Below are 24,527 nucleotides of genomic sequence, written 5' to 3'. Positions count from 1 at the left end.
AAGAGCCAAATAACAGAATTACAGGTTTTAATCAGTTAATAATTCAAAAACAAGCTTGATATCAATAAAAACACTATGACTAATTTGTAGGTCTACCTTTACTTGTTACTTCTGTGAACTTTCTTTAAAAATCTGAAAATATCTTAAAGATATGTGGGTTTTTCGTAATGGAATTACAAGGCACAAAGCAATGTTTATTAAACTTTTAGAAGGCACATATATTTAAGGCAATACAAACGGTCCCTTTCTAGTAATAAATGCAACTCCCTAAACCGCCTCACCCACTTTAAAAAAGTGTTGATCACAACGTACAGTAAGTAGGTGGCTGCACCTCTTAAACCCAAGAGAAGAAGCGGAAAAGCCTTAACAGGAAGTAGGCTACTTCATAGCTGGGTCATTCCTACAATGTGGTACCATTTAAAAAAATATGTATTCCATCAGAAAAAGGGCATGTTTGACTTTCAGGAAAAACATATTGGTCAAGCTCAGGCACCTAAATATTTTTGGGAGGCATTTTCCAATTTGTTAGGTGCATAATCATAACAGGGTGGAACCTAACAGGGTGGAATTGTTTGCCTAAATTAGCCATAGCTTTCGCGTTTTCGTAGCTATTAAGTAGTAGATTCCCAAATGGCCAGTAAAACACAGTCATTAAGCTGGAATTGTGTAGTAATGCGAATAGGAAAAGTGTGTACCAACCAGTAGGCGGCATGTCCCAAAACTCTACTCATCACTACTTTGCTCAAATGACAAAATCATCAGTACTGACTTCACCACTCATGTATGTAGTAAATAAGTAGTGAAACAACGTAGTGATGAATATTAAATTAGTTATTTTTTATGAGGTTGTGGCGATATACTGCCATCTGGTGGCGACTACAAACAATTGCATAATATTAACTATGACAAATTGATGGTCCTTTAAAATAAATATTAATGCTTGAAAAGGTACTTGAACGTTTGACTTGCCAATGTCTGTACGAACCCTGCAATCGGCATTCAGGACTCGATCCACTCAGTCCATAACTACACTCATCAGAACGTATACAACGGCTATGACAAAACATTTATGTTTACTGCTCTAATTAAGTAGGTAACCAGTTTATAATAGCAGTAAGGCACATCAGGGGTTTGTGGTATAAATACTGTATCCAGGCATCCATGCACTCCGCCTTGCATCGTGCATAAGAATAGCCCTTAGCCTTGGCATCTTGGCCATATACCACACCTCATCGGGCCTGATTGCTTAAATATACCATGGCATTAAAAAGGAGGACCAAGGCACTCTTCATATAATTAATTGAAATGCCTTTATTGGTATGGCATGTTCAATAGAAACAATTTTTAAAAACTGTTTTGTTTCTATTGAACATGCCATACCAATAAAGGCATTTTAATTAATTATATGAAAAGTGCCTTGGTCCTCCTTTCTTTTTGATGACCAATTAACCTCTTTTACCAAAGAGCACCTTCTATCTACCAAAATGTACTGTTGTGTACCTTAATAGCGCGTCCCTTCCTCCTCTGTTGAATACTTGTTTCTGATTGACATTCTAGTATTATTTCCCTATAACGCACAGTATATTTGCAAGGTGGAATTCAATTCTTATGTTCTATGTTTGAGCTCGGTTTGAAAGCAAAAGTCGAATTGAAAACATTATTGGCATTGTTAAATTCGATTTTCAAGATGGCAAGCTGGGACTGAGTGTTGGGTTAACGAAATCAACAAGTCTGTTTGTTTGGTTACCACGGTAACTACCGCAGCTCTCTAGTAAACTTACTGGCTACTGCAGTTGATGTTGAACACATTTCTTCCGGCAAATTAACACATTTCTAGAGGCAAATGTGTTAAATTATAGTCGTGGTATAAAAGGGATAATCAACTCGGTGTTCTATGCGTTCTCTGGAAAATAATTCAACTAAGTGGAAGGTCAGTGCCACTCAGCTAGCGCGTCGAACACACCTCCACGTCGTTCATTATTTTCCATAGAACGCATAGCCCCTCTTTGATTTTCACTTACATATCGTTGTTATGAATAATACTATATTTCCCTTGATGTAGTGATGCTGAATAAATGCTTTTGCTAAACGTAAGCCTAACCCACTCTCCCCTACTGTAAAAGTAGATCAAAGCCTTAAGCACTACTCAGTCTGCCCAGAGGCTGTCATTAGGCAGCGCAGAGGGCTTCATTAAAATCAACTGTGAGATATCAATCAATCAATAATACCTCACCAAGAGATATCAAAGCTTTGTAATTGGTCTTGCAGATTTTAGAGTATGCTTATTAAATTAATTTATTTTTCATCTAATCAATAAATGTCGCTGAAACATCTAATCAGGGAATGTATTGGAATTCATTGTTGAATATTTGAACTACTGATAAGCATTTTGTTGTAACCAATATACTATAGGGTGGCAGATAGCCTCGCGGTTAGAGTGTTGGGCCAGTAACCGGAAGGTTGCTGGATCAAATCCCCGAGCTGACAAGGTACAAATATGTCTTTTTGCCCTTGAGCAAGGCAGTTAACTGTTCCCTGGGTGCTGAAGACATGGATGTTGATCAATTAAGGCAGCCCCCTGCACCTCTCTGATTCAGAGGGTTAAATGCAGAAGACACATTTCACTTGAAGGCATTCAGTTGTACAACTAATGAGGTATCTCGCTTTCCCTATACAGTGAACTCAACAAAGGAAAGATCTGTCATGGATCGATGTACTCTGACCTCTTGTGGAACACCTGTAGCACTGCATTAGCTTGTCAATGACAGTGGTTCTGACTCACTTTTCAGAGGTTACTCTGAAAATGCATGTATGCTGATATCTAGTGCACTCGCTCAGATGTTGTAAAGAAATATATAGTTTGTCCTACAAGCATTAAGCAACATGTTCTCAGGTGGATTCTACATAAAAGATCATTCAAGCAGAAAATGATGTGTACAAAGCAAGTCTCCCCTCAGCAGTGGCCTGCGAACAGCCAGAGAAAAGCATGCATAGAAAGTAGTAGATAGAAGATGAGTGGAGTTGGAGTTAGAGGTCGTCAGCAGGCTGGCGGGCCCGGAGAGAGGCAGGGGGCGAGCAGAGCCCTAGTGACATCTCCAAACATGTCAGCACAGTGGGGTGGACAACACATCTCACCCTGCCCTCTGCACCCGATCACAAGATCAACAAGGACAAAGCTGTTTTCCCTCGACCCACACACCACCCTTTCAGCCCCAACCGAGACAAACTGCAGCTGGATAGGGGGGAACTGTTCCGCAGGTGTCCTCTGCTAAGGATCCTTTCATATTTCTATATTTGATACTCATCCTTTGGACCTGAACCTGCCCTTGAGTCATTCAGTCATGGTCGCTCCAGTGTTCTCCATACTGGGATACATCTACTCTCTTAGCCTACTGCCCCTGCTACTGCCTGGTTGGAGCCAGGGCAGTCCCATCATGTCCCCTGAGGAGCCTCGACGGGGCCCTGGCGCCAGGGGTCTGGTGGATACGTCCATGTTGGAGCAGGATCAGGATGTAGAGCTGGACATGCAGGACTCTCTGGGTCAGTTTCTGTCTACGTTGAACCTCACAGAGCTGGAGGCCTGGGCAAGGCCCCGTGCCACCCGTAAAGAGCCACCAGAATACATGCTGGAACTGTACAACCGCTTTGCCAATGATCACACAGCGGTGCCCTCTGCCAACATAGTGCGTAGTTTCAAGAATGAAGGTAGAACACTTACTTCTATTTGTCTGAAGACATTTTTTTATTTTTGTTTTACATTTTCTTATTTTCATCATCCTGAAAATGTATCTTTTGATATTATTAATTGTTTATTGAGCTAACATGAAAAGCCACTCAAATTAGTTTTGTTTAATTTTAGAACTATAGCATTATACAATATATTGACTAATATAACTTAGTATGTCAAAAGGTACACACAGCTGTTTGTTTTCTTTTAGAGGAGTTCATATTTGACTGTAACTGTAAATCACTTTTTGTTTTGGGCTCAGGTTAACTGAGATTGACTTTAAAGCAAGTTTTATGAACTTTAGCCCTAACTTGACAAGAATAAAACATTTTATTTGTCCTTAAAGAACATTTTATTGAATTGAAATTGGTTTAACAGGTGCTTATTATTTCCTCTTCTTGAAGTCAGATGATATGATTGCAATAAAATCTAACCATTAACAAAAGAGCTAAAATGAAACCCTTATTATTGATGCATTATTTCATTTCAAACTGATTAAATCCAATTGAAGTCTAAACCCAATTCAGACCTTCATTGATATTTTAATTCCAGATTCCTCCCCCTACAGTGTGACGGTCAGGGGTGTGAGGAGACACCCCCTGCTGTTCAACATCTCCATCCCCCACCACGAGCACATCCTCACCGCCGAGCTTCGCCTTTACACCCTGGTCCAGAAGGACCGCAGACACTACGCCGGCCTTGACCGCAAGGTGACCGTTTACAAGAAACATGAGGGGGGGCACTGGAGGAAAGAAGAGGGGAGGGACAAAAGAAGGAATGAGGAGGAGACAGACAAAATTGAGGAAATGGAGGAACTGGCAACACGGCACGTCTATGGTAAAGACGATGTCTGGGTCACCTTCGACCTGACCAATCAGGTCAACCTTTGGCGGAAGGCAGAGAGCTCCACCCACCGACTGGAGGTCCACATTGCAAGTCTGAGGTGCAAAGGTGGGAAGACCCGCCAGGAAGTCAGAAAAGAGGCTGGAAAGAAAGAGTTGGTCGATGTGTATGTTGACATGGGCTTGGATGAGAAACACAAGCCAGTGGTGATTGTCTTCTCAGATGATCAAAGCAGAGACCATCGTGAGGACGACAAGGGGGAGCTCAACCGGATGATGAAACATGAGAACGTTGTGCCGGCTGACCTGGAGCTGAGTCCACACGGGAACCGGGGGGACCAGGCTGGGAGCGATGCTAGGAACACGGATGGAGTGGAGCTGGATGAGGAGACTCTCATGCAACTGCACTCCAACCTCTATTACGACACTCCTCCCCGAATCCGCCGCAACGCCAAGGGTGATCCCTGTAAGAAGATCCCTCTCCATGTGGAGTTTAAGGACATTGGCTGGGATACCTGGGTCATACAGCCCATGGGCTATGAAGCCTACGAGTGCAATGGTGTATGCAGCTACCCTATGACCTCTGAGGTCTCGCCTACCAAGCATGCCATTGTCCAGACTCGGCTGAGCAGTAAGATTCCACAGAAGGTGTCACCAGCCTGCTGTGTTCCCACCAAGCTAGAGCCCATCTCACTCCTTTACGAGGATGGAGGAGTGGTCACCTACATGCACAAGTACGAGGGCATGGTGGTGGCAGAGTGCGGCTGTAGATAGTCATAGAACTGACTAAAGGTGCAGGAGAGAATTATAGAGACTTTGGATTAGCATAGACTGAGTGGTCCTCAGTTTCACTATCAAAGAAGAAATCCAGATCAAAAGTGCCGATTTGAAAATAACACATCCATTTCCACAAGCATCAAGGATACTTGCTTTGTGCGCTAGTAACTGATATATAGTAGGGCATGAATAATTTATATTTACAGTATCTAATGAACACGCAGCTTCAACTACATTTTAAGATACAGATAAACAGGGAGGAGTAAATAGAAAGATGACAGAGCAAAAGGGTGCATTATATGATGGAAATTTGTCATTTGTGAAAGTACATTTGTTAGTATATGGAGATTATATAAAATGCTATTTTACAATGCCAGCAATATAATGTGATTTTGTAAAAACAAAAGAGAAACACAAAAAAGATTTGAATGTGAATATTATGCTGTTCTTTATAGTTGGTATATGTTTGTCATCTTACATTTGACTTTAATCGTGACGATTTGTTGGTATGTACTGTCAGATATGCACAAAACTCTGTTGGTTTAAATGACAGAAAAACAGAACAGATCACTCCTGCATGCCCAGTATATATACATGCTGTTCCATAAATATAACCGTATATTCTACATGCAAAGACAGATGCTCATTCTAAAAGAGCGCAGGATGATTGGTGTTTGATATTTCAAATATGAGTGCTTCCATCATGTCATAAAATGTGAAATGAAATGTATTATAGAAACACATGTGTTCCAGAAATGTATTATGGGAATGCAACTTTGTTTGAGGTCGTCTTTTACCAAGGCCTGTGGACAAGCCAAGAATACATGTTCACTACAGAAGTTCATCTTGCATAGATTTGAATAGAGTGGCACTGTGCAAAATTGTATTGATTTTACCTTTATTTAACTAGGCAAGTCAGTTAAGAACAAATTCTTATTTTCAATGACAGCCTAGGAACAGTGGGTTAACTGCCTGTTCAGGGGCAGAACGACAGATTTGTACCTTGTCAGCTCGTTGGATTTGAACTTGCAGCCTTCCGGGTACTACCCCAATGCTCTAACCACTAGGCTACCCTGCCGCCCAGTTGATCAATGCAACTTCCATATGAAAAACCTTTCAAGAATGGCATTGCTCCAAAGGTTTTGATATTTATTTTCGGTAATACCAATTACCCTACCAAAGACATTCTTTAAAAAAGTATACTCGGTCATAACATACTTTATATGGGCTAATAAATTCATAGAATAAAAAGGTAGGTTTTACATCTACCTAAGTCTAAGGGTGGTTTTTAACCTTCCAGACTTGGAATATTGTATTAACTCGCAAAGCAAGGCTTTTACTTGCCGCATATAGTTAAATGCACTAAAGAGGAACAATGGGTACATATTGAAGATGAGCATGCTTATCCCCAGAATCTGTTTACTTGTCTATTTTCTAAGGATAAAGCTAAGAACATTAACAACTTCATAGTTAAGAACACTATAACAACATGGAAGGAAATGAACATTATGGAATAATCGTGTATAGCTTTTCTGAATTCACTGATAAATTGGTCCACATGGAAAACCAAAGGCATAGAAACCGGAAATGACTTGGTAACAGGAAAGACATTTATTTCCATGACAGAATTAAAAAAGTAATTTTGGACTGACCAATGTATAGTTTCAAATACATGCAATTTAAAAGTTATATATCCCAAAATGCCGATTTGAAATATTTTGGACATCAGAACAACCTTGAATATAGAATGTTATTATAGAATAGACAAATTTCACAAATTCCACAGCATAACGGCAGAGTCAGGTCTGAAGTGTAAAACTAACAATGATTCAATAATCCATTCTGTCTGGGTTATGCTATAATGTCCAGAAATTGTGAGCGGAGCTAGAAAGTTGGGTGTCTGAAGTATTACAATGTAAATGTACTTTTAATCTGTCTGCATATTTCAAGACATGGCATATGGAGGTGTATTGAGATACCCAATGGCCTGGACGATTCTCCTCTCATCACTCATCTTGAATTTGATTAAATAAAAAACTTGCAAATCAATTAATCCACCATCATTAACACAATGGAAAAATCTAATGATTTATTATGGAAATATTGAAATAGCAAGGGCAAACGAGAAAAGTGAATTGGTACAATTTAAGGCCATGTGGCAACAATAACGCAGGCACTAGGGATGGAGATGTGAGCATGTGGGTCTGGGCAGTAGAGATTTAGTCGTTGTTTGTGTGCATCTGTAAGTGGTTGTTTGTATTTGGTATAAAAATATACATATTTTTAAATTAAAAAATATATATTAAAACCTTTCAAGAGGAGTGTCATATCAGGTCAGAGAATGTGAAATCAAAGGGTGAACAATTTAGAAGGTGTTATGGCTTTTTATTTTTTTCATTTTTTATTGCAGATTACTTTATGTCTCTGCAAAATGTCAACCCTCTACATTTGGAGAAAGCAGAAGCAAAAAGGTACAGATGATGTACAAAGCCTTAGATTAAGTTTGCCAGAAAAAAGTTATTTTTCCTGAATATATAATATACTGTCCATGTCCATGGAACCAAATGAATGTTTTAAATAATTTCTGCCCACTTATTATTGGGCTAATCTATCTGCCTCAGTCCGACTCACACCCTCTACCACCCCACCATCACACATCCTTCTAGAGCCACATGCAATGCAAGCATTGGTGATAAGGAGGTGTTAGGGCCTGGAGACGTGTAGACCATCACTCAGGATGAGAAACCATTCCAAGTGGAGAGCAGTAGGGAGAGTGTGCTGTCAGATTCCTGGGCCCCAACACCAACAATCTCTATGGAACATTCAATACACCCCCCAGCCAGCCTCTGTTTACTGGCCAGTCTCTCTCTATTCACCACTGCCTGGCCTCAAACACTCCCACTTCCCTTCTCTGGCACGGATACTCTGGGGCCCTTATCATGGCGTTGCCTGCAGTACAGATGGAAAAAAAAACATGTCACATCACCACTCCTCTTCTGCTGTCAGCAGACTGAAGGAGAGACAACCTCTATGGAATCACGCTGAACTTTTAAACCAACTGGACTTGGTTCTCAGTTAAGATTTGCTTTTCACTGCCATGCATTTGTTAGTCAAAACTATACTGTATACTGTACCTAATAGCGATTGAGCTGTTACAGATATTATTTCAGAGTATTTATTCATGACTTGAAAGGTGATGGTTATTTATTTAGTAAATTTGATGTGCATGTGAAAGTTCAGTAGACTTATTGCATCCTGTGGAAATTAATTATTTTGAGGAAAAATAAACTTTATTTGTTTTGCAGCACGAAGACACGGTTGGCATATGGTGTTGTTGAATGAAATGCCAGATGAAATCTCCAGAATGTTGGATAAGCACATAGGTATATGGTACATTTACTTGGAAACTAATTACACTTGTAGGTTATAAACCAGGAGCAGAGATTGACTCATGAAGGCACATCTTGGTTACTCAGACCTCATTTATGGGACTTATGAACACTTCTACATGAGTTTGTAGGACATGAGTTTGTAGGACAGCTGCAGGTGAAAATTACAATAATATTGTATAAATGACATGTGTTTGTCATGAATGGAAAACAGAATGAACACACCGATAAGAAATCAAAACGGAACCTTATCAGCCCTAGGGCCATGTTTTTTTGCTGCCCAGCCTAGTTCTCTGAACTCACAGAACATGCTCCCCCTGCTGACATGAGTAGCACTGGAGCAATGCACCCCATTGCACATTTGCACTGGAGTCGCGAGGGCGTTGCAGGGAGAGAGGGAATTGTTTATTTTCGTAGCTAGCGCTTTAGCATTGTTTACCAGTCAGTATATTGCGACCATTGTTTGTCTTGTTTCGCCACTGGCACAATTGAGAAACATCAAAGAGTCGCACCATATCTCAGAATTAGAAGATAGCCAAGTATTGGCTCGAACTTCGATTCAAAGAAGACTGGTTTTGTTTTCGGCGAGCAAGCTAACTAGTTCAACGATAATAACATTTTAGGTTTGCTACGAGAAAGTATTAGCATTTTTTTTTTGAAATGGTAATTTCAGCTACACTGACTATTAGCTACAACTTATCCACACGTCGTTTTTTGATTTTAAGCGAGCCTACTACTGTAGCTAGCTAGCTAGCTAGCTAGCTAGCGTATTATGCTGTTACATATGTAAACGTTAACCATAGCTATTTAGCCAGTAAGCTGGGTATTTGCGTTAGCTAACGTTAAAACGAGGAATTTTATGCAAAATAGTTAGCTTTTGTAAGTAATATTTTTGAAACTACCTAGCTAAGTTTGTGGTGCTAACGTTTGCTTGCTAGCTAACTAAACATGGTGGCATTATTCATTTGTTGCCAGTCAATGCTTCTATGCATTGATAGTACGGTAGTACTCTAACGTTATTTTCTTGCTCCCTCACTGCAGTCTGTCCTGTACACCCCACCTGTAGAGTGAACGGGACACATTCCATTCTAACCCTGGCAAAAGGTTTCAGAAAATGTGTTTTTGACTCATTGATCTGGAGTGACGACTGAACTGGAAGCCTCCTTAAGATTGAACTCCAAGTTATAGAGACTGGAACGGTGAGCAAGATGTCGATCACAAACACCCCCACAAGCAATGACGCTTGTCTGAGCATTGTGCACAGCCTGATGTGCCACAGACAGGGTGGAGAGAGCGAGACCTTCGCCAAGCGAGCCATTGAGAGCCTTGTTAAGAAACTGAAGGAGAAGAAAGATGAGCTAGATTCTTTAATCACAGCCATCACCACCAACGGAGCTCACCCCAGCAAGTGTGTCACCATACAGCGCACCCTGGATGGACGCCTGCAGGTAATGGGGTAGCTTGGTCATTCATTAGGGCATCCCGAAGTAAAACATTTTGCAACTTAAAATGAAAAAGAGCGTTTTTTCTTATTGGACAAGTTCTGATCGTCCGTCCCTGTTTCAGTCCCTTTAGTGCCTAATGAATTCCACCTTGGTGATAGAGAGGAGATATTACACTTGCATTACAGGACTGCTGTACTATGTTCATAACTCTTGTCTTCTCATCTCTGCTCAGGTTGCGGGGCGTAAAGGCTTCCCCCATGTGATCTATGCAAGACTGTGGCGGTGGCCTGACCTGCACAAAAATGAACTGAAGCATGTGAAATACTGCCAGTTTGCTTTTGACCTCAAAGCTGACAACGTGTGTGTTAACCCATACCACTACGAGAGGGTGGTATCACCAGGGATTGGTGAGTGGGATTTATTTTCTCCTCTCTTGAATACTGTTGTTTAGCCCCTCTGACTTTTCCATTGAATTCTAAGTTGGATCTCATTTGTGTCCTTCTACTTCTCTTCACAGACCTTTCAGGACTGACTCTTTCAAGTTCAGGTAAGAGAGGCTCTCGCTCTGTACTAGTAATTTGCAGTTCACAATGGAGGATTAAAGTGAAGTTCCCCAAAACCTCAACCCTCTCACCCTACCTGCCCTACCAGGCACACTCATGGTCAAAGATGAGTATGAATTTGAGAACCAGCCTTCTCACTCCGGCACGGACAGCCACCATCAGACCATCCAGCACCAACCCTCCAGACCGGGGGGTCCCCAGGAGTTCAGCAGCCCGGCCCTGCTCCCTTCCCCCGAGGGCAGCAGCTCAGCCTCCACCTCTGCCTTCTCCAGCCTTGCTGCTGGAGCTTCAAGTGAGACACTGTGTTGTGTTTAACCCTCCCCTGTCTTGTAGTTCATTACTCCCTTTAAATGTAAAGTTTAGTTTTGTGGTGAATAAGCTTCTGACATAAATACAGGACACAGTGGATCCCTCGTACCCCAAGTCAAGGTCATGCTGAGAAGTTTTTCAGATGTGTCATTCCTGATCACTTTTGTTTGTGTGTGTGTCTGTATTGTGATGTGTGTTTGTGTTTGGCTGTGTGTGCTTATTGTTTTCCATACCCACCCACCCTGGCCCGTCCTGCTTCTGTCCCTATAGCCCAGTCCAGTAGCCTTCTGTCAGGGAGCCATATCAGTGAAGGTCTGCGGCAGCTATCCTCAGGGCCAGGCCCAGCACAGGGACAGAGCTCACAGCAGAACGGCTATCCCCTGGCACAGAGTGCCACATACCATCACAGTAAGCACCCACACTCAGCCCTCCAAATTTAATACAATACCAGATACAATACTTTTCTTTAATGAATCCGACAGGAAGGATATACTGCTTCCCCAAGACCAGGCTCAAATTCCCATCATTCGTGTGAAGAAAAGATGGAAATACAGGGGGCAGAGGTCAGGGTGCCTTGTGAGAATTCGTTGGCAAGTGGGTAAACTGCCTTTACCATCTGTTCTATTGGCCAACGTGCAATCACTGGAAAATAAACTGGAGGATCTATGATTGAGACTATCCTACCAACGGGACATGAAAACTGTAATATCTTATGTTTCACCAAGTTGTGGCTGAATGACGTCTTTGCTAATATAGAGCTGGCTGTGTTTTCCGTGCATCGGGGTCTATTTGTCAATAACAGCTGGTGCTGATATTAAATATCTAATAATATCTAATATTAAAGAAGTCTTCAATGTATTGCTCGTCTGAGGAATTGTACCTCATGATGAGCTGTAGACCACACTTATCTACTAAGAGTTTAAATTTATATTATTCATAGCTGTCTATTTACCACCACAAAACCAATACTGGCACTAAGACCGCACTCAACGAGCTGTATGAGGCCATAAGTAAACAAGAAAATGCACCGGGGACTTTAATGCAGGCAGACTTACCTAATTTCTACCAGCATGTGCAACCAGAGGAAAATAAACTCTAGAACACCTTTACTTCACACACAGAGATGCATACAAAGCTCTCCCTCACCCTCGTCAGATGTGGCAAGGCTTGCAAAGTATTACGGATCACAAAGGGAAACCCAGCCGAGAGCTGCCCAGCGACGCAAGCCTACCAGATGAGCTAAATGCCTTTTATGCTTGCTTCGAGGCAAGCATGCATGAGAGCACCAGCTGTTCCGGACGAATGTGTGATAACGCGCTCCATAGTCGATGTGAGCAAGACCTTTAAACAAGTCAACATTCACAAGGCCATGGGGCCAGACGGATTACCAGGATGTGTATACAGAGGGGACCAACTGGCAAGTGTCTTCACTGACATTTTCAACCTCTTCCTGACCGAGTCTGTAATACCTACATGTTTCAAGCAGACCACCATAGTCCCTGTGCCCAAGAAAACGAAGGTAACCTGCCTAAATAACTACTGCCCTGTAGCACTCACGTCGGGAGCCATGAAGTGCTTTGAAATGCTGGTCATGGCTCATATCAACACAATCATCCCGGAAACCCTAGACCCACTGCAAAAGGCATCCACAGATGACGCAATCGCCATCGCACTCCACATTGCCCTTTCCCAATTGGACAAAATGAACACCAATGTGAGAATGCTGTTCATTGACAACAGCTCAGCGTTCAACACCATAGTGCCCTCAAAGCTCATCACTAAGCTAATGATCCTGGGACTAAACACCTTCTGAAACTCGATCATGGACTTCCTGGCGGGCCGTCCCCAGGTGGTAAGGGTAGGCGGCAATGCCTGCCACACTGATCCTCAACACCGGGGCCCCTCCTGTACTCCCTGTTCACCCACGACTGCGTGGCCAAGCACGACTCCAACGCCATCATTAAGTTTGCTGACAACACAACAGTTGGTGGAAAAATATATTGGCTGTATAGCACACCCCCCTCGTGTCTTATTGCTTAAATTCAATATGTCACGATGTGTATATGGGGCATCACTTGTTTTAACGATGCATTGTTCCTACAACGGCCGAAGATGTAACGTGCATTTCCCAAAACACCATGCAGAGAACGTTCTTTAAGTGCGTTGTTAGATATTTAGAGGATAGAAAATAAAACCATCACTGCTCTCGGATCAGCTTTATTAATTCAAATCTTACCTTTTAACATTATAATTGTTTCACAATAATGATGACGGATCAGTTTCTAGAGCGCTATCACCTATGGCTGTAAATATCAAGGTGGCTTATTATTCAAGGCATCCCAACAAATATTTTGAGGCAAGAAATTTGACAGTAGCCTATTGGCACAATAGTGCTCAATTGATTGAACATGAAAGTGATTGAAATATATAAAAATATATTATAGGCCTGTGTAGCCTAAATATATTTGAATGCAGTCATCTCGGTTTTCATTTGAAGCATCTAGTCATCCTTCACTTTTTTTGTAACCATTGTAAAGACTTTGGTCAACCCTGTTCAGAAGTTATCAGCCTTCACAGTCAGACAAACCTCTTGATTTTATGTTTAGCAGAGATCTTTATCTAACGACGCACTTAGCTGTTCTACGAGTGGTCTGAGGCAGTCGATAAATAACAAGTGCAGCTTTAGTTACGCTGGTTTTGGGAAACACCACAGAGATATAATGATGCCGCTACCAAGGTTCTAATGATGAACTTAGCCATAAGATGTTTTTGGGAAACCGGGCCCAGGGGTGCGTTCAGTTTGCTTGAACGTTTACTATGTTGCAGAACGGTTTGTGCTGAACAACACGTTTCCCCAAACCGTTCTTGCACGTTCTACAACAGACTTTGATGTACGTTTGCTCCCGTTTGGTGGGCGTGGCTTGAGGCAATAAGTGATGTATTTAAAGGGCAGTGGCCACGCTGATGGCGTTCCACAACCCAACCCCTCCCAGTTTTTCAACTGGTCGTTCAGTACAGCACCGTTTCCATTCAATTGAATATGCCAGAACGTAAACAAGTACTGAACGCAGCCCAGGTCCATCACACTGTCTGGAGGTTCTGGCTCTATGATTGGATAGAGCGCACAGCTGAGCACAGTCAGCACAGACGCTTCTCTCATGTTAGTGTGCACTGAGAAAGTGGGCATGATCATAATCCATATCCCCAACTCTCCAGTAAGTCGTGACGAATTGATTTACAAAACTCAGTGTGAGTCTGACTTTGTACGAGACTGAATTTAGGACAAAAATAAGCATATTTCCACTTTGTAGTCAATTTTGACACACACGTGTGTTTCTGACTCGTATTGATGCCCCACAGGCCATTTAAAGCAAGAAGTTGATTCTAAGGGCAAGTTGACCTTTTAAGGGAGTGGGCACCTGCATTCATCAGCCTAAATATAACTCACTGCCTATGCTATTAGCAATTACAGAAATGACCTGCACTTACAAGCAACCATTACAGGTAGCACTCACATTCATCCGCCCTCCATATACCATAACAGCCTTCATATTTCCTCCCTGCTGCTTTTCACAGTAACCCTATTAACTTCTCAGAACCTGGACGTTCTCAACATTTTTCTTTTCTCAAAAAAGCTTTGCAATGTGGTAATGCTGAATCTCCAGCGGGTTCATTCCTCCTCGGTCAGTTATAGAATTCCTCTCACCCTTGTGACTGTAACCTATGTATGTGTCGAGTGTGATTTTGAGTTGTGGTTAGTTCAAAGCTAGGTCTTTTCTTGCTATATTGATGGTCTGACGCAACGGGTGATTGTTCTGCTTTCAGGTGCCACCTCAGGCTGGCTGAGAAACGGGAACTTCTCCCCCTCAGTACCTCACCACCAGAATGGGCACCTGCAGCACCACCAACCCATGCCCAACACCCCACACTACTGTGAGTGGCTGTGTTGGCCCCCTCTCTGGGTATACAGCTAGTGGTGCTGCCGCCAACATCTGAGCCTAACATATGTTGTCTCCCACAAAGCAACAAGCTAACATTGATTTCATGTAACAAAGATTATGGTCTTGTGAAATGAGCTATTTTCCAGAAATTATGTGAATTTGTACTTATGCCATTCAACATACATTTTTTGTTCATTTATCACGAGCAGTACAAACAGCACCGTTCTCTGTATTGTTGTCTTATTTACCTGCCATTCTCTTCCAGGGCTCTCGCATAATGAGATTGCATTCCAGACCCCCATATCCAATCACCCTGGTGAGTCTGTGTGCAATGTTATTCAGAGAGTATGTGTCCCCATCTGATCCGGCATGAGGTGTGAAATACAGTGCCTTCAGAAAGTATTCACACCCCTTGACTTATTCCACATTTTGTGGTGTTACAGCCTACATTTAAAATTGATTACATTTAGATGTTTTTCACTGGCCTACACACAACACCCCATAATGTCATAGTGGAATTATGTTTTTACATTATTATTATTTTTTAAACAAATGAAAAGCTGAAATGTCTTGAGTCGGTAAGTATTCAACCCCTTTGTTATGGCAAGCTTAACGTTCAGGAGTACAAATGTGCAAAACAAGTCACATAATAAGTTGCATGGACTCACTCTGTGTGCAATAGTGTTTAACATTATTTTTTTAATGGCTACCTCATCTCTACTCCACACATACAATTATCTGTAAGTTCCCTCAGTTGAGCAGTGAATTTCAAGCACAACCACAAAGACCAGGGAGGTTTTCCAATGGTTTGCAAAGAAGGGCACCTATTGGTAGATGGGTAAAAAAGAAGCAGACATTGAATATCCCTTTGAGCATGGTGCAGTTATTAATTACATTTTGGATGGTGTCAATAAACTTAGTTACTACAAAGATACAAGCACCCTTCCTAACTCAGTTGCCGGAGAGGAAGGAAACCGCTCAAGGATTTAACCATGAGGCCAGTGGTGATTTTAAAACCGTTAGAGTTTAATGGTTGTGATAGGAGAACTGAGGATGGATCAACAGCATTGTAGTTATTTTGCAATGCTAACAAATGACAGAGTGAAAAGAAGGAAGCCTGTACAGAATAAAAATATTCCAAAAGATGCATCCTGTTTGCGACAAGGCACTAAAGTAATACTGCAAAAAATGTGGCAAAGAAATGTAATTATTTGTCCTGAATACAACGTGTTATATTTGGGGCAAACACAACACATCACCTAGTACCACTCTTCATATTTTCAAGCATGGTGGTTGCTGCATTATGTTATGGGTATGCTTCTCATTGGCAAGGACTATACACTGGAGTTGCTGCTTACGACATTGAATGTAGCCTAGTTACAAATTTGACTTGAATAGGCTTGGAAATCTATGGCAAGACTTGAAAATGGCTGTCTAGTAATAATCAACAACCAACTTGATAGAGCTTGAATAATTTTTTTGAAGAATAATGGGCAAATATTGTACAATCCAGGTGTGCAAAGCTCGTAGAGAGTTACCCAGAACGACTTACAGCTGCCGAAGGTGATTCTAACACTCGGGGTTGAATACCTATCTAATGAAGATTAAGTGCTTTTATTTTCCATACATAAAAATACAATTCTACTTTGACATGAGTATTTTATGTAAATCGTTGACAAAAAAAGTCCATTAAATCCATTTCAATCTTACTTTGTAATAGCACAATATGGACATAATCAAAATGTATAAATACTTTCTGAAGGGATTGTAGACAGTATAGAGACCGAGACCAATTGATGGTGGTTCTTTCGTTCTGTTCCAGCACCTGACTACTGGTGTTCCATTGCCTACTTTGAAATGGATGTTCAGGTTGGGGAGACGTTCAAGGTTCCGGCCAGCTGCCCCACGGTGACTGTGGACGGGTACGTGGATCCCTCGGGAGGGGACCGCTTCTGCCTGGGTCAGCTCAGCAATGTCCACAGGACAGAGGCAATCGAGAGAGCCAGGTACTCATAGAAAAAGGAAGGATTTAATGTCTTTGCAAAATGAAATGGCTAAGTAGAGTGCCTTCCACTCCCTTCAGTTTTTTATATAATTCATATTTTTGGAAGAGTATTAGTGTACCATAGCAATATAAAGTATTTTTTTAGGCAGATAAAATATCTTGTCATACTGTCTGTTTGCTTCTCTTCTTCCCTTCTTTCTTCCTGGCTCTATAGACTTCACATTGGTAAAGGGGTGCAGCTGGAGTGTAAAGGGGAAGGGGACGTGTGGGTGCGTTGCCTTAGCGATCATGCAGTGTTTGTGCAGAGTTATTACTTGGACAGGGAGGCAGGACGTGCTCCTGGAGATGCAGTGCACAAGATCTACCCCAGCGCCTACATCAAGGTGAGATATGATATTTTTTATTGTATTCCATTGAGCTTTTATTTTGTACTTTTTTTATTATTTGAATTACTTCTATTCTTATTTTTGTCGTATAGTTGAGAGTGTTACCTGCAAGTGAATATGTCATTGTACTGTGTACACACTATGCGTATTCTGTGCATATGACAAATATATTTGATATCACAGCCCACAGACTCACTGCTGAGGAATGGCACCCCTAAGTAAACAAGGACATGTTTTCTGATCTGTATTATTTACATGCATTGTGTCTCAGTGGTTATTTGACTGCTATGGAAGGTTGATTGTTCTCAAAACTGGTTAAACATCCTTACGTTTTAGACCGTCAAACCTTTGGAGGAGCACAGTTATTCAAATATCTGAACTGACTTTAGTATTCATTTTTGAGAAGATACAAATAAGGCCAGTTTTAAAAGTTAAAGCTAAATTCGATTATCCACGTGACATTGTTACATACAAGGATATACCATGACATTTGATGTAATAAACAACAAATGTTTGAATGCACGCTCAGTAGCTTACATATATATTTCTATTTTTGTCGGCCAATCGAAGCAGGACTTTATTCATTTAAAGGCTACATTTCTAGCAAGTGAATTGATGAGATATTTAATCAATGCAAGATGGAATCAAAATGACAGAATTAAAAGTTAACTAATGAGGAGGAGTAGGCCAACAGGTAGGTTGTTTAATCTGAATGGGTGTTATGTGTAAACAAGGACAGGGAGAAAGCACAACAAAATATAGCACCAATTAGCCTAGCTGGCTTCTTTTATCCAGTGTTTCCCAACTCCAGTCCTCAAGTACCTCCAACACAAGGTTTCCGTTAGGGTTATAAAAAAAATAATAGAAAAGCCGTTAAATAAATATTTTGCTTCCGCTACAGATGGCTATATTGTTCTGCTAATACAGGACTAGTAAAGGCCCAGTGCATTATTTTTGTATCAAAAACTGATTTTTCTCATGTCTCATGAAACCGCTTGCATGGGCGGTGCCCTTTTGACAACTGTGTTTTCCGCTAATTGCATTATGGATCAAACATTTGCACATGGTCTAATGCCTTGTGCGCATTGCTGTGCTTATAATGTGAAGAATAGTTCAGCAACATTTTAAGCTAAACTTTCTGATCTGTTGCATCGGACTCATTTGCTTTTTAACAAACAAAAAAAATTTTTTAACCTAGGCCTACTGATTGTATGAATTTGGCATCTATCTTCCCACAACTGTCCTAGAGTCTGTTTGGAATAGTCTATTTCTACCTCGACAAGCTGACCAATAGAATAGATCATATCTAAAAACCAACTTCTTACTTAAGGACTGCACATTGTTGCATCCTCGACTTGCATGTTCTGTTAATATGAATTGCCATAATCTACATGGGATTTCTGTCATTCTGAGCACCGCGGGTGGACACCCTAAAGGTTACGCACCCAATGCATAAGGGTCCGGCAGATTTCTCTAATGTCCGGTAAATTAAAATGGAAAACTTGCCCCTACAGTATACATTTGTATTGTAGCTGTGGACAAGCACATCTGATTCAACTTGTCAACTAATCATCAAGCCATTTGATTAATTAAATCAGGTATGTTTGTCTGGGGCTGCGACAAACATGTGTGCTGTTGTGGGGGGTACTGGAGTTGGGAAACACTGCTGTAATCGATGCAGTCGAGACCTGCAGTCAAGACCAGCACTATCAGATGGGCTGATAAATAGCCTATGGTAGCTAGAAGTTTTCTAACTAGCATGAGTCGGCTTTGATACATTCTACATCTCTCTCTGCTTGCCCTGCACTCCTGCGTCCCAAACACACCGGCCCCTCCCCTTGTTGCAACAGCAGAGTGCCACCACTTGTCCCTCGCGCAGCAATAAGTGCTCAGGTTAAAGAAAATAAGTACAAAAAACCCCAATGTATTTCGACTATCCGGATATCAAATTTCATAATATATTATTTGAATAGTGAAATTATTTCAGTTGCCCATCTCTAGTTGAACCCCTCTTTTTTATTTATCTGATTTATTTCACCTTTATTTAACCAGGTAGACTAGTTGAGAACAAGTTCTCATTTACAATGGCGACCTGGCCAAGATAGAGCAAAGCAGTGTGACACAAACAACAACAGAGTTACACATGGAATAAACAAACATACAGTCAATAATACAATAGAAAAAGTCTATATACAGTGTGTGCAAATGAGGTAGGATTAGGGAGGTAAGGCAATAAATAGGCCATAGTGGCGAAATAGTTAAAATATAGCAATTAAACACTGGAGTGATAGATGTGCAGAAGATGAGTGTGCAAGTAGAGATACTGTGATGCAAAGGAGCAAAATAAATTAAATAACAGTATGGGGATGAGGTAGTTGGATGGGCTATTTACAGATGGGCTATGTACAGGTGCAGTGTGAGCTGCTCTGACAGCTGGTGCTTAAAGCTAGTGAGGGAGATATGAGTCTCAAGCTTCAGTGATTTTTGCAGTTCGTTCCAGTCATTGGCAGCAGAGAACTGGAAGGAAAGGCGGCTGAATGAGGAATTGTCTTTGGGGGTGACTAGGGAAATATACCTGCTAGAGCGCGTGCTACGGGTGGGTGCTGCTATGGTGACCAGTGAGCTGAGATAAGGCGGGGCTTTACCTAGCAAAGACTTATAGATGACCTGGAGCCAGTGGGTTTGGTGACGAATATGAAGCGAGGGCCAGCCAACAAGAGCATACAGGTCGCAGTGGTGGGTAGTATATGGGGTTTTGGTGACAAAACGGATGGCACTGTGATAGACTACATCCAGTTTGCTGAGTAGTGTTGGAGGCTATTTTATAAATGACATCGCCGAAGTCGAGGATCACTTTTACGAGGGTATGTTTGGCAGCATGAGTGAAGAATGCTTTGCTGCGAAATAGGAAGCCGATTCTATATTTAATTTTGGATTGGAGATGCTTAATGTGAGTCTGGAAGGAGAGTTTACAGTCTAACCAGACACCTAGGTATTTGTAGTTGTCCACAAGTCAGAACCGTCCAGAACTGTAGTGATGCTGGATGGGCGGGCAGGTGTGGGCAGCATGCATTTAGTTATACTTGCATTTAAGAGCAGTTGGAGGCCACGGAAGGAGAGTTGTATGGCATTGAAGCTTGTCTGGAGGTTAGTTAACAGTGTCCAAAAAAGGGCCAGAGGTATACAGAATGGTGTCGTCTGCGTAGAGGTGGATTAGAGAATCACCAGCTGCAAGAGCGACATTGATGTATACAGAGAATAGAGTCGGCCCGAGGATTGAACCCTGTGGTACCCACAGAGACTGCCAGAGGTCCGGACAACAGACCATCCGATTTGACACACTGAACTCTGTCTGAGAAGTAGTTGGTGAACGAGGGGAGGCAGTCATTTGAGAAACCAAGGCTGAGTCTGCCGATAAGAATGTGGTGATTGACAGAGTCGAAAGCCTTGGCCAGGTCGATGAATACAGCTGCACAGTATTGTCTCTTATCGATGGCGGTTATGATATTGTTTAGTATCTTGAGCGTGGCTGAGGTGCACCCATGACCAGCTCGGAAACCAGATTGCATAGCGGAGAAGGTACGGTGGGATTCAAAATGGTCGGTGATCTGTTTGTTAACTTGGCTTTCGAAGACTTTAGAAAGGCAGGGTAGGATAGATATAGGTCTGTAGCAGTTTGGGTCTAGAGTGTCTCCCCCTTTTGAAGAGGGGGATGACCGCAGCAGCTTTCCAATCTTTGGGGATCTCAGACAATACAAAACAGAGGTTGAACAGGCTAGTAATAGGGGTTGCAACAATTTCAGCTGATAATTTTAGAGAGGGTCCAGACTGTCTAGCCCGGCGGATTTGTAGGGGTCCAGATTTTGCAGCTCTTTCAGAACATCCGCTATCTGGATTTGGGTGAAGGAGAAATGGGGGAGGCTTGGGCAAGTTGCTGTGGGGGGTGCAGGGCTGTTGACCGGGATAGGGGTAAACAGGTGGAAAGCATGGCCAGCTGTAGAAAAATGCTTTTCGAAATTCTCAATTATTTTGGATTTATTGGTGGTGACAGTGTTTCCTAGCCTCAGTGCAGTGGGCAGCTGGGAGGAGGTGCTCTTATTCTCCATGGACTTTAGTGTCCCAGAACTTTTTGGAGTTTGTGCTACAGGATGCAAATTTCTGTTTGAAAGAGCTAGTCTTTGCTTTCCTAACTTCCCTGAAAAGTTGTATATCGTGGGGGCTATTTGATGCTAATGCAGTACGCCACAGGATGTTTTTGTGCTGGTCAAGTGCAGTCAGGTCTGGAGTGAACCAAGAGCTATATCTGTTCCTGGTTCTACATTTTTTGAATGGGGCATGCTTATTTAAGATTGTGAGGAAAGCACTTTTAAAGAATAACCATGCATCCTCTACTGACGGAATGAGGTCAATATCCTTCCAGGATACCCGGGCCAGGTCAATTAGAAAGGCCTTCTCGCTGAAGTGTTTCAGGGAGAGTTTGACAGTGATGAGGGGTGGTCGTTTGACCGCAGACCCATTACGGACGCAGGCAATGAGGTAGTGATCGCTGAGATCCTGGTTGAAGACAGCAGAGGTGTATTTGGAGGGCAGGTTGGTTAGGATGATATCTATGAGGGTGCCCGAGTTTACGGATTTGGGGTTGTACCTGGGAAGTTCATTGATAATTTGTGTGAGATTGAGGGCATCAAGCTTAAATTGTAGGATGGCCGGGGTGTTAAGCATGTCCCAGTTTAGGTCACTTAACAGCACGAGCTCTGAAGATAGATGGTGGGCAATCAATTCACAGCTGGGGGCAGAAGGTGCTGGTTAACGTGCTCAACATCTGCTCTGACGACGAGCTCATGTCTGAAGGAGACGACACCTGCGAGGGGTAAAAAAAAAAAAACACGCCGTGTTAAGAACTCTTTTTTTTTTTGTTGTTTTTATATATATTGACTTTCAATGTACTATAGCAAGCGACAATGGTGAGAGACTTGTTTCTGCAAAGGTGGATTTTTAAAAGTAGAAGCTCACAGACCTGGATAGTAAAACGGAACTCTGCAGTAGATTGCTACTCCGCTCCCTTTGGCAGTTCTGTCTTGTTGGAAAATGTGTGTAGTTTGCCCCATTGTGTGTAGTCCCTAACCCTCCCTGTGTGCTGTGCAGGTGTTTGACCTGCGCCAGTGCCACAGGCAGATGCAGCAGCAGGCAGCCACAGCACAGGCGGCAGCCGCAGCACAGGCAGCAGCAGTGGCTGGAAACATCCCCGGGCCTGGCTCTGTAGGAGGCATCGCCCCCGCCATCAGTGAGTCTCTCTTCAGACTATTCATCCTTTAACCTGTCTGCCAAGCAATATATCCATCTGTCTTGTCTCCGAGCATCTCAGGACCTTACAGAAATGGCTAAATGTGTGCACTGCCTTAGACATGTAACTCTATATAGGTAGTGAATCATTCTATCAAATATGTAGTACTACCCTCTAACTGGGCTCGAGTGGCGCAGCGGTCTAAGAGGTATCACTGCAGTACCTTGTTCGAATCCAGGATGTATTACAACCGGCCATGATTGGGAGTCCCATAGGGCGGCGCAGAATTGGCCCACCAACATCCGGGTTTGGCCGTCATTGTAAATAAGAATTTGTTCTTAACTGACTTGCCTAGTTAAATAAAAAAAAATGTAACTATTGTTTGTAACCCTCTCCCTCCAGGTTTGTCTGCGGCGGCAGGTATAGGAGTGGACGACCTGCGCAGGCTGTGTATCCTGAGGATGAGCTTTGTGAAGGGCTGGGGGCCTGACTACCCCCGGCAGAGCATCAAGGAGACTCCGTGCTGGATTGAGATCCATCTCCACCGTGCCCTGCAGCTACTGGATGAGGTGCTGCATACCATGCCCATCGCTGACCCCCAGCCCCTGGACTGAGTTATAGAACGGCAACACTAACTCAACTTTGTTTAGAACTGACATCACCACATGCTGGACTGACTGACTGCCCATGCCACGTAGGCTAGCCATTTGAACGCTGTCCGGGATGAGAGAGGGGTGTAAATTATTATTTTTTTCTACCCACTGGCATCAAAGCCAGCCAGGGTTCCTTCTCTGAAGATACCAGCTCATGAATCTGTTTTCTACTTGCCTCAGAATCAGGATATACAGTCGTTACTCATGGATGCTTTTCATTCTGTTCTATTCATATCCTGTTCATTGACTGACAGAAGGCATGACACTTTATATACTGTATTTGAGTTTCAATGCTGTTTTTTTTTATTATGGCATATTAGCTTAATTAAGCACTTTATTGGTTTGCTTTTCATGTGCTTGTTTTCAGTATGTTTAGGTATGCAGTGTGAGGGGTAGTTTCCGCATACATTTCTAGTTTATCTTAGAATATTCAGCTTTTGTAGCGATGAGTGGGATCCAGGCCAGATGGTGTTCACTTCAATAATGTTTTCAGATGCCTCAATGTCTAGACAGGTGTTCAGTTCATTAACATTGATCTCCACTTCATATTTCTGTAATCATGACTTTGATGAATTGACTTGTGGTAACATTCCTTGGAGATATTGAAGGAAAGGTAAGGAAGCCATATTGATGCCAAATGAACCCATATGAAAGGAAACAGTTCAGAGCACAGTCGTGTGTCAGTATTGTGAAAGTTGTAAATAAATACCAGTTTTTATGACCAGATGCTGCACTGAGAATATCAGCAATTGTGTGGGCCTGGACTACTTGTCACCGGGTTGTTCGAGCCGTGGTATGATGCAAAACTACTTGTTTACTGTTCTAATTATGTTGGTAACATGTTTATAATAGCAATAAGGCACCGCTAAGGGCAGCCCTTAGCTGTGGTATATTGGCCATATACCACTCCCTTTTTGGGCCTTATTGCTTAATTATATATTTTTCTGCCTTATGAGCATATGTTTTAAAGTTAGAAAATTATATATGTAGGCTAAGGATATACATGATCCAGTGCTTGTCATTTACCTTCATAATTAATGGAAATAAAATGGTGTATAATTTGTTTGGTGTTCTCCCTGTGGTGTATAAGAGGACACACATCAGTCGAGTACTTCAGCAGGTGGCTGTCCTATTGCCTCTGACAAAAATATGTAGTGTAAATTTCCAGCCGATTCGACATGTTGCCTTACCACTGATTATACAGCA

The 24,527-nt window shown here is 42.2% G+C and overlaps 2 protein-coding genes across 10 annotated transcripts; both read left to right on the top strand.

Moving 5' to 3' along the window:
* The first annotated feature begins 1,779 nt into the window (after positions 1-1,779).
* Positions 1,780-8,657, top strand: LOC110523771 (bone morphogenetic protein 10). 2 transcript variants are annotated; one of them, XM_021602776.3, is made up of 2 exons: positions 1,780-3,705; positions 4,280-8,657. In XM_021602776.3, exons 1-2 carry the CDS (start codon positions 3,342-3,344, stop codon positions 5,341-5,343), a joined length of 1,428 nt encoding a protein of 475 aa, XP_021458451.3. In that variant the 5' UTR covers positions 1,780-3,341; the 3' UTR covers positions 5,344-8,657. The 2 variants fall into 2 exon arrangements, with proteins under 2 accessions (XP_021458451.3, XP_090090917.1); XM_090234791.1 differs by having other exon boundaries at positions 3,007-3,705; positions 4,296-8,657.
* Positions 5,892-24,384, top strand: LOC110523770 (SMAD family member 4). Of its 8 annotated transcripts, XM_090234787.1 has the most exons (13): positions 6,230-8,420; positions 8,652-8,729; positions 9,777-10,183; positions 10,413-10,587; positions 10,698-10,727; positions 10,832-11,035; positions 11,323-11,460; positions 14,878-14,985; positions 15,259-15,309; positions 16,816-16,999; positions 17,213-17,381; positions 22,530-22,668; positions 23,071-24,384. In XM_090234787.1, exons 3-13 carry the CDS (start codon positions 9,944-9,946, stop codon positions 23,280-23,282), a joined length of 1,650 nt encoding a protein of 549 aa, XP_090090913.1. In that variant the 5' UTR covers positions 6,230-8,420; positions 8,652-8,729; positions 9,777-9,943; the 3' UTR covers positions 23,283-24,384. The 8 variants fall into 8 exon arrangements, with proteins under 8 accessions (XP_090090915.1, XP_090090913.1, XP_090090916.1 ...); XM_090234790.1 differs by lacking the exon at positions 11,323-11,460 and having other exon boundaries at positions 6,620-8,420; XM_090234786.1 differs by having other exon boundaries at positions 7,790-8,729.
* Positions 24,385-24,527: the final 143 nt, after the last annotated feature.

The sequence above is a fragment of the Oncorhynchus mykiss genome, chromosome 5 (genome assembly GCF_057628025.1).
Source record: "Oncorhynchus mykiss isolate SJ-2025 chromosome 5, ASM5762802v1, whole genome shotgun sequence".
Lineage (NCBI taxonomy): Eukaryota > Metazoa > Chordata > Actinopteri > Salmoniformes > Salmonidae > Oncorhynchus > Oncorhynchus mykiss.
This window is presented reverse-complemented; position numbering and strand designations above follow the sequence as displayed.

Excerpts from the sequence above, each read along its gene's own strand:
- LOC110523771 (XM_021602776.3), top strand. The coding sequence starts at position 3,342 with ATGGTCGCTCCAGTGTTCTCCATACTGGGATACATCTACTCTCTTAGC. Across the intron at positions 3,706-4,279 it reads GCGTAGTTTCAAGAATGAAG|ATTCCTCCCCCTACAGTGTG; the intron begins GTAGAACACTTA and ends TTTTAATTCCAG.
- LOC110523770 (XM_090234787.1), top strand. The coding sequence starts at position 9,944 with ATGTCGATCACAAACACCCCCACAAGCAATGACGCTTGTCTGAGCATT. Across the intron at positions 11,036-11,322 it reads CCTTGCTGCTGGAGCTTCAA|CCCAGTCCAGTAGCCTTCTG; the intron begins GTGAGACACTGT and ends CTGTCCCTATAG. Across the intron at positions 15,310-16,815 it reads CCCCATATCCAATCACCCTG|CACCTGACTACTGGTGTTCC; the intron begins GTGAGTCTGTGT and ends GTTCTGTTCCAG.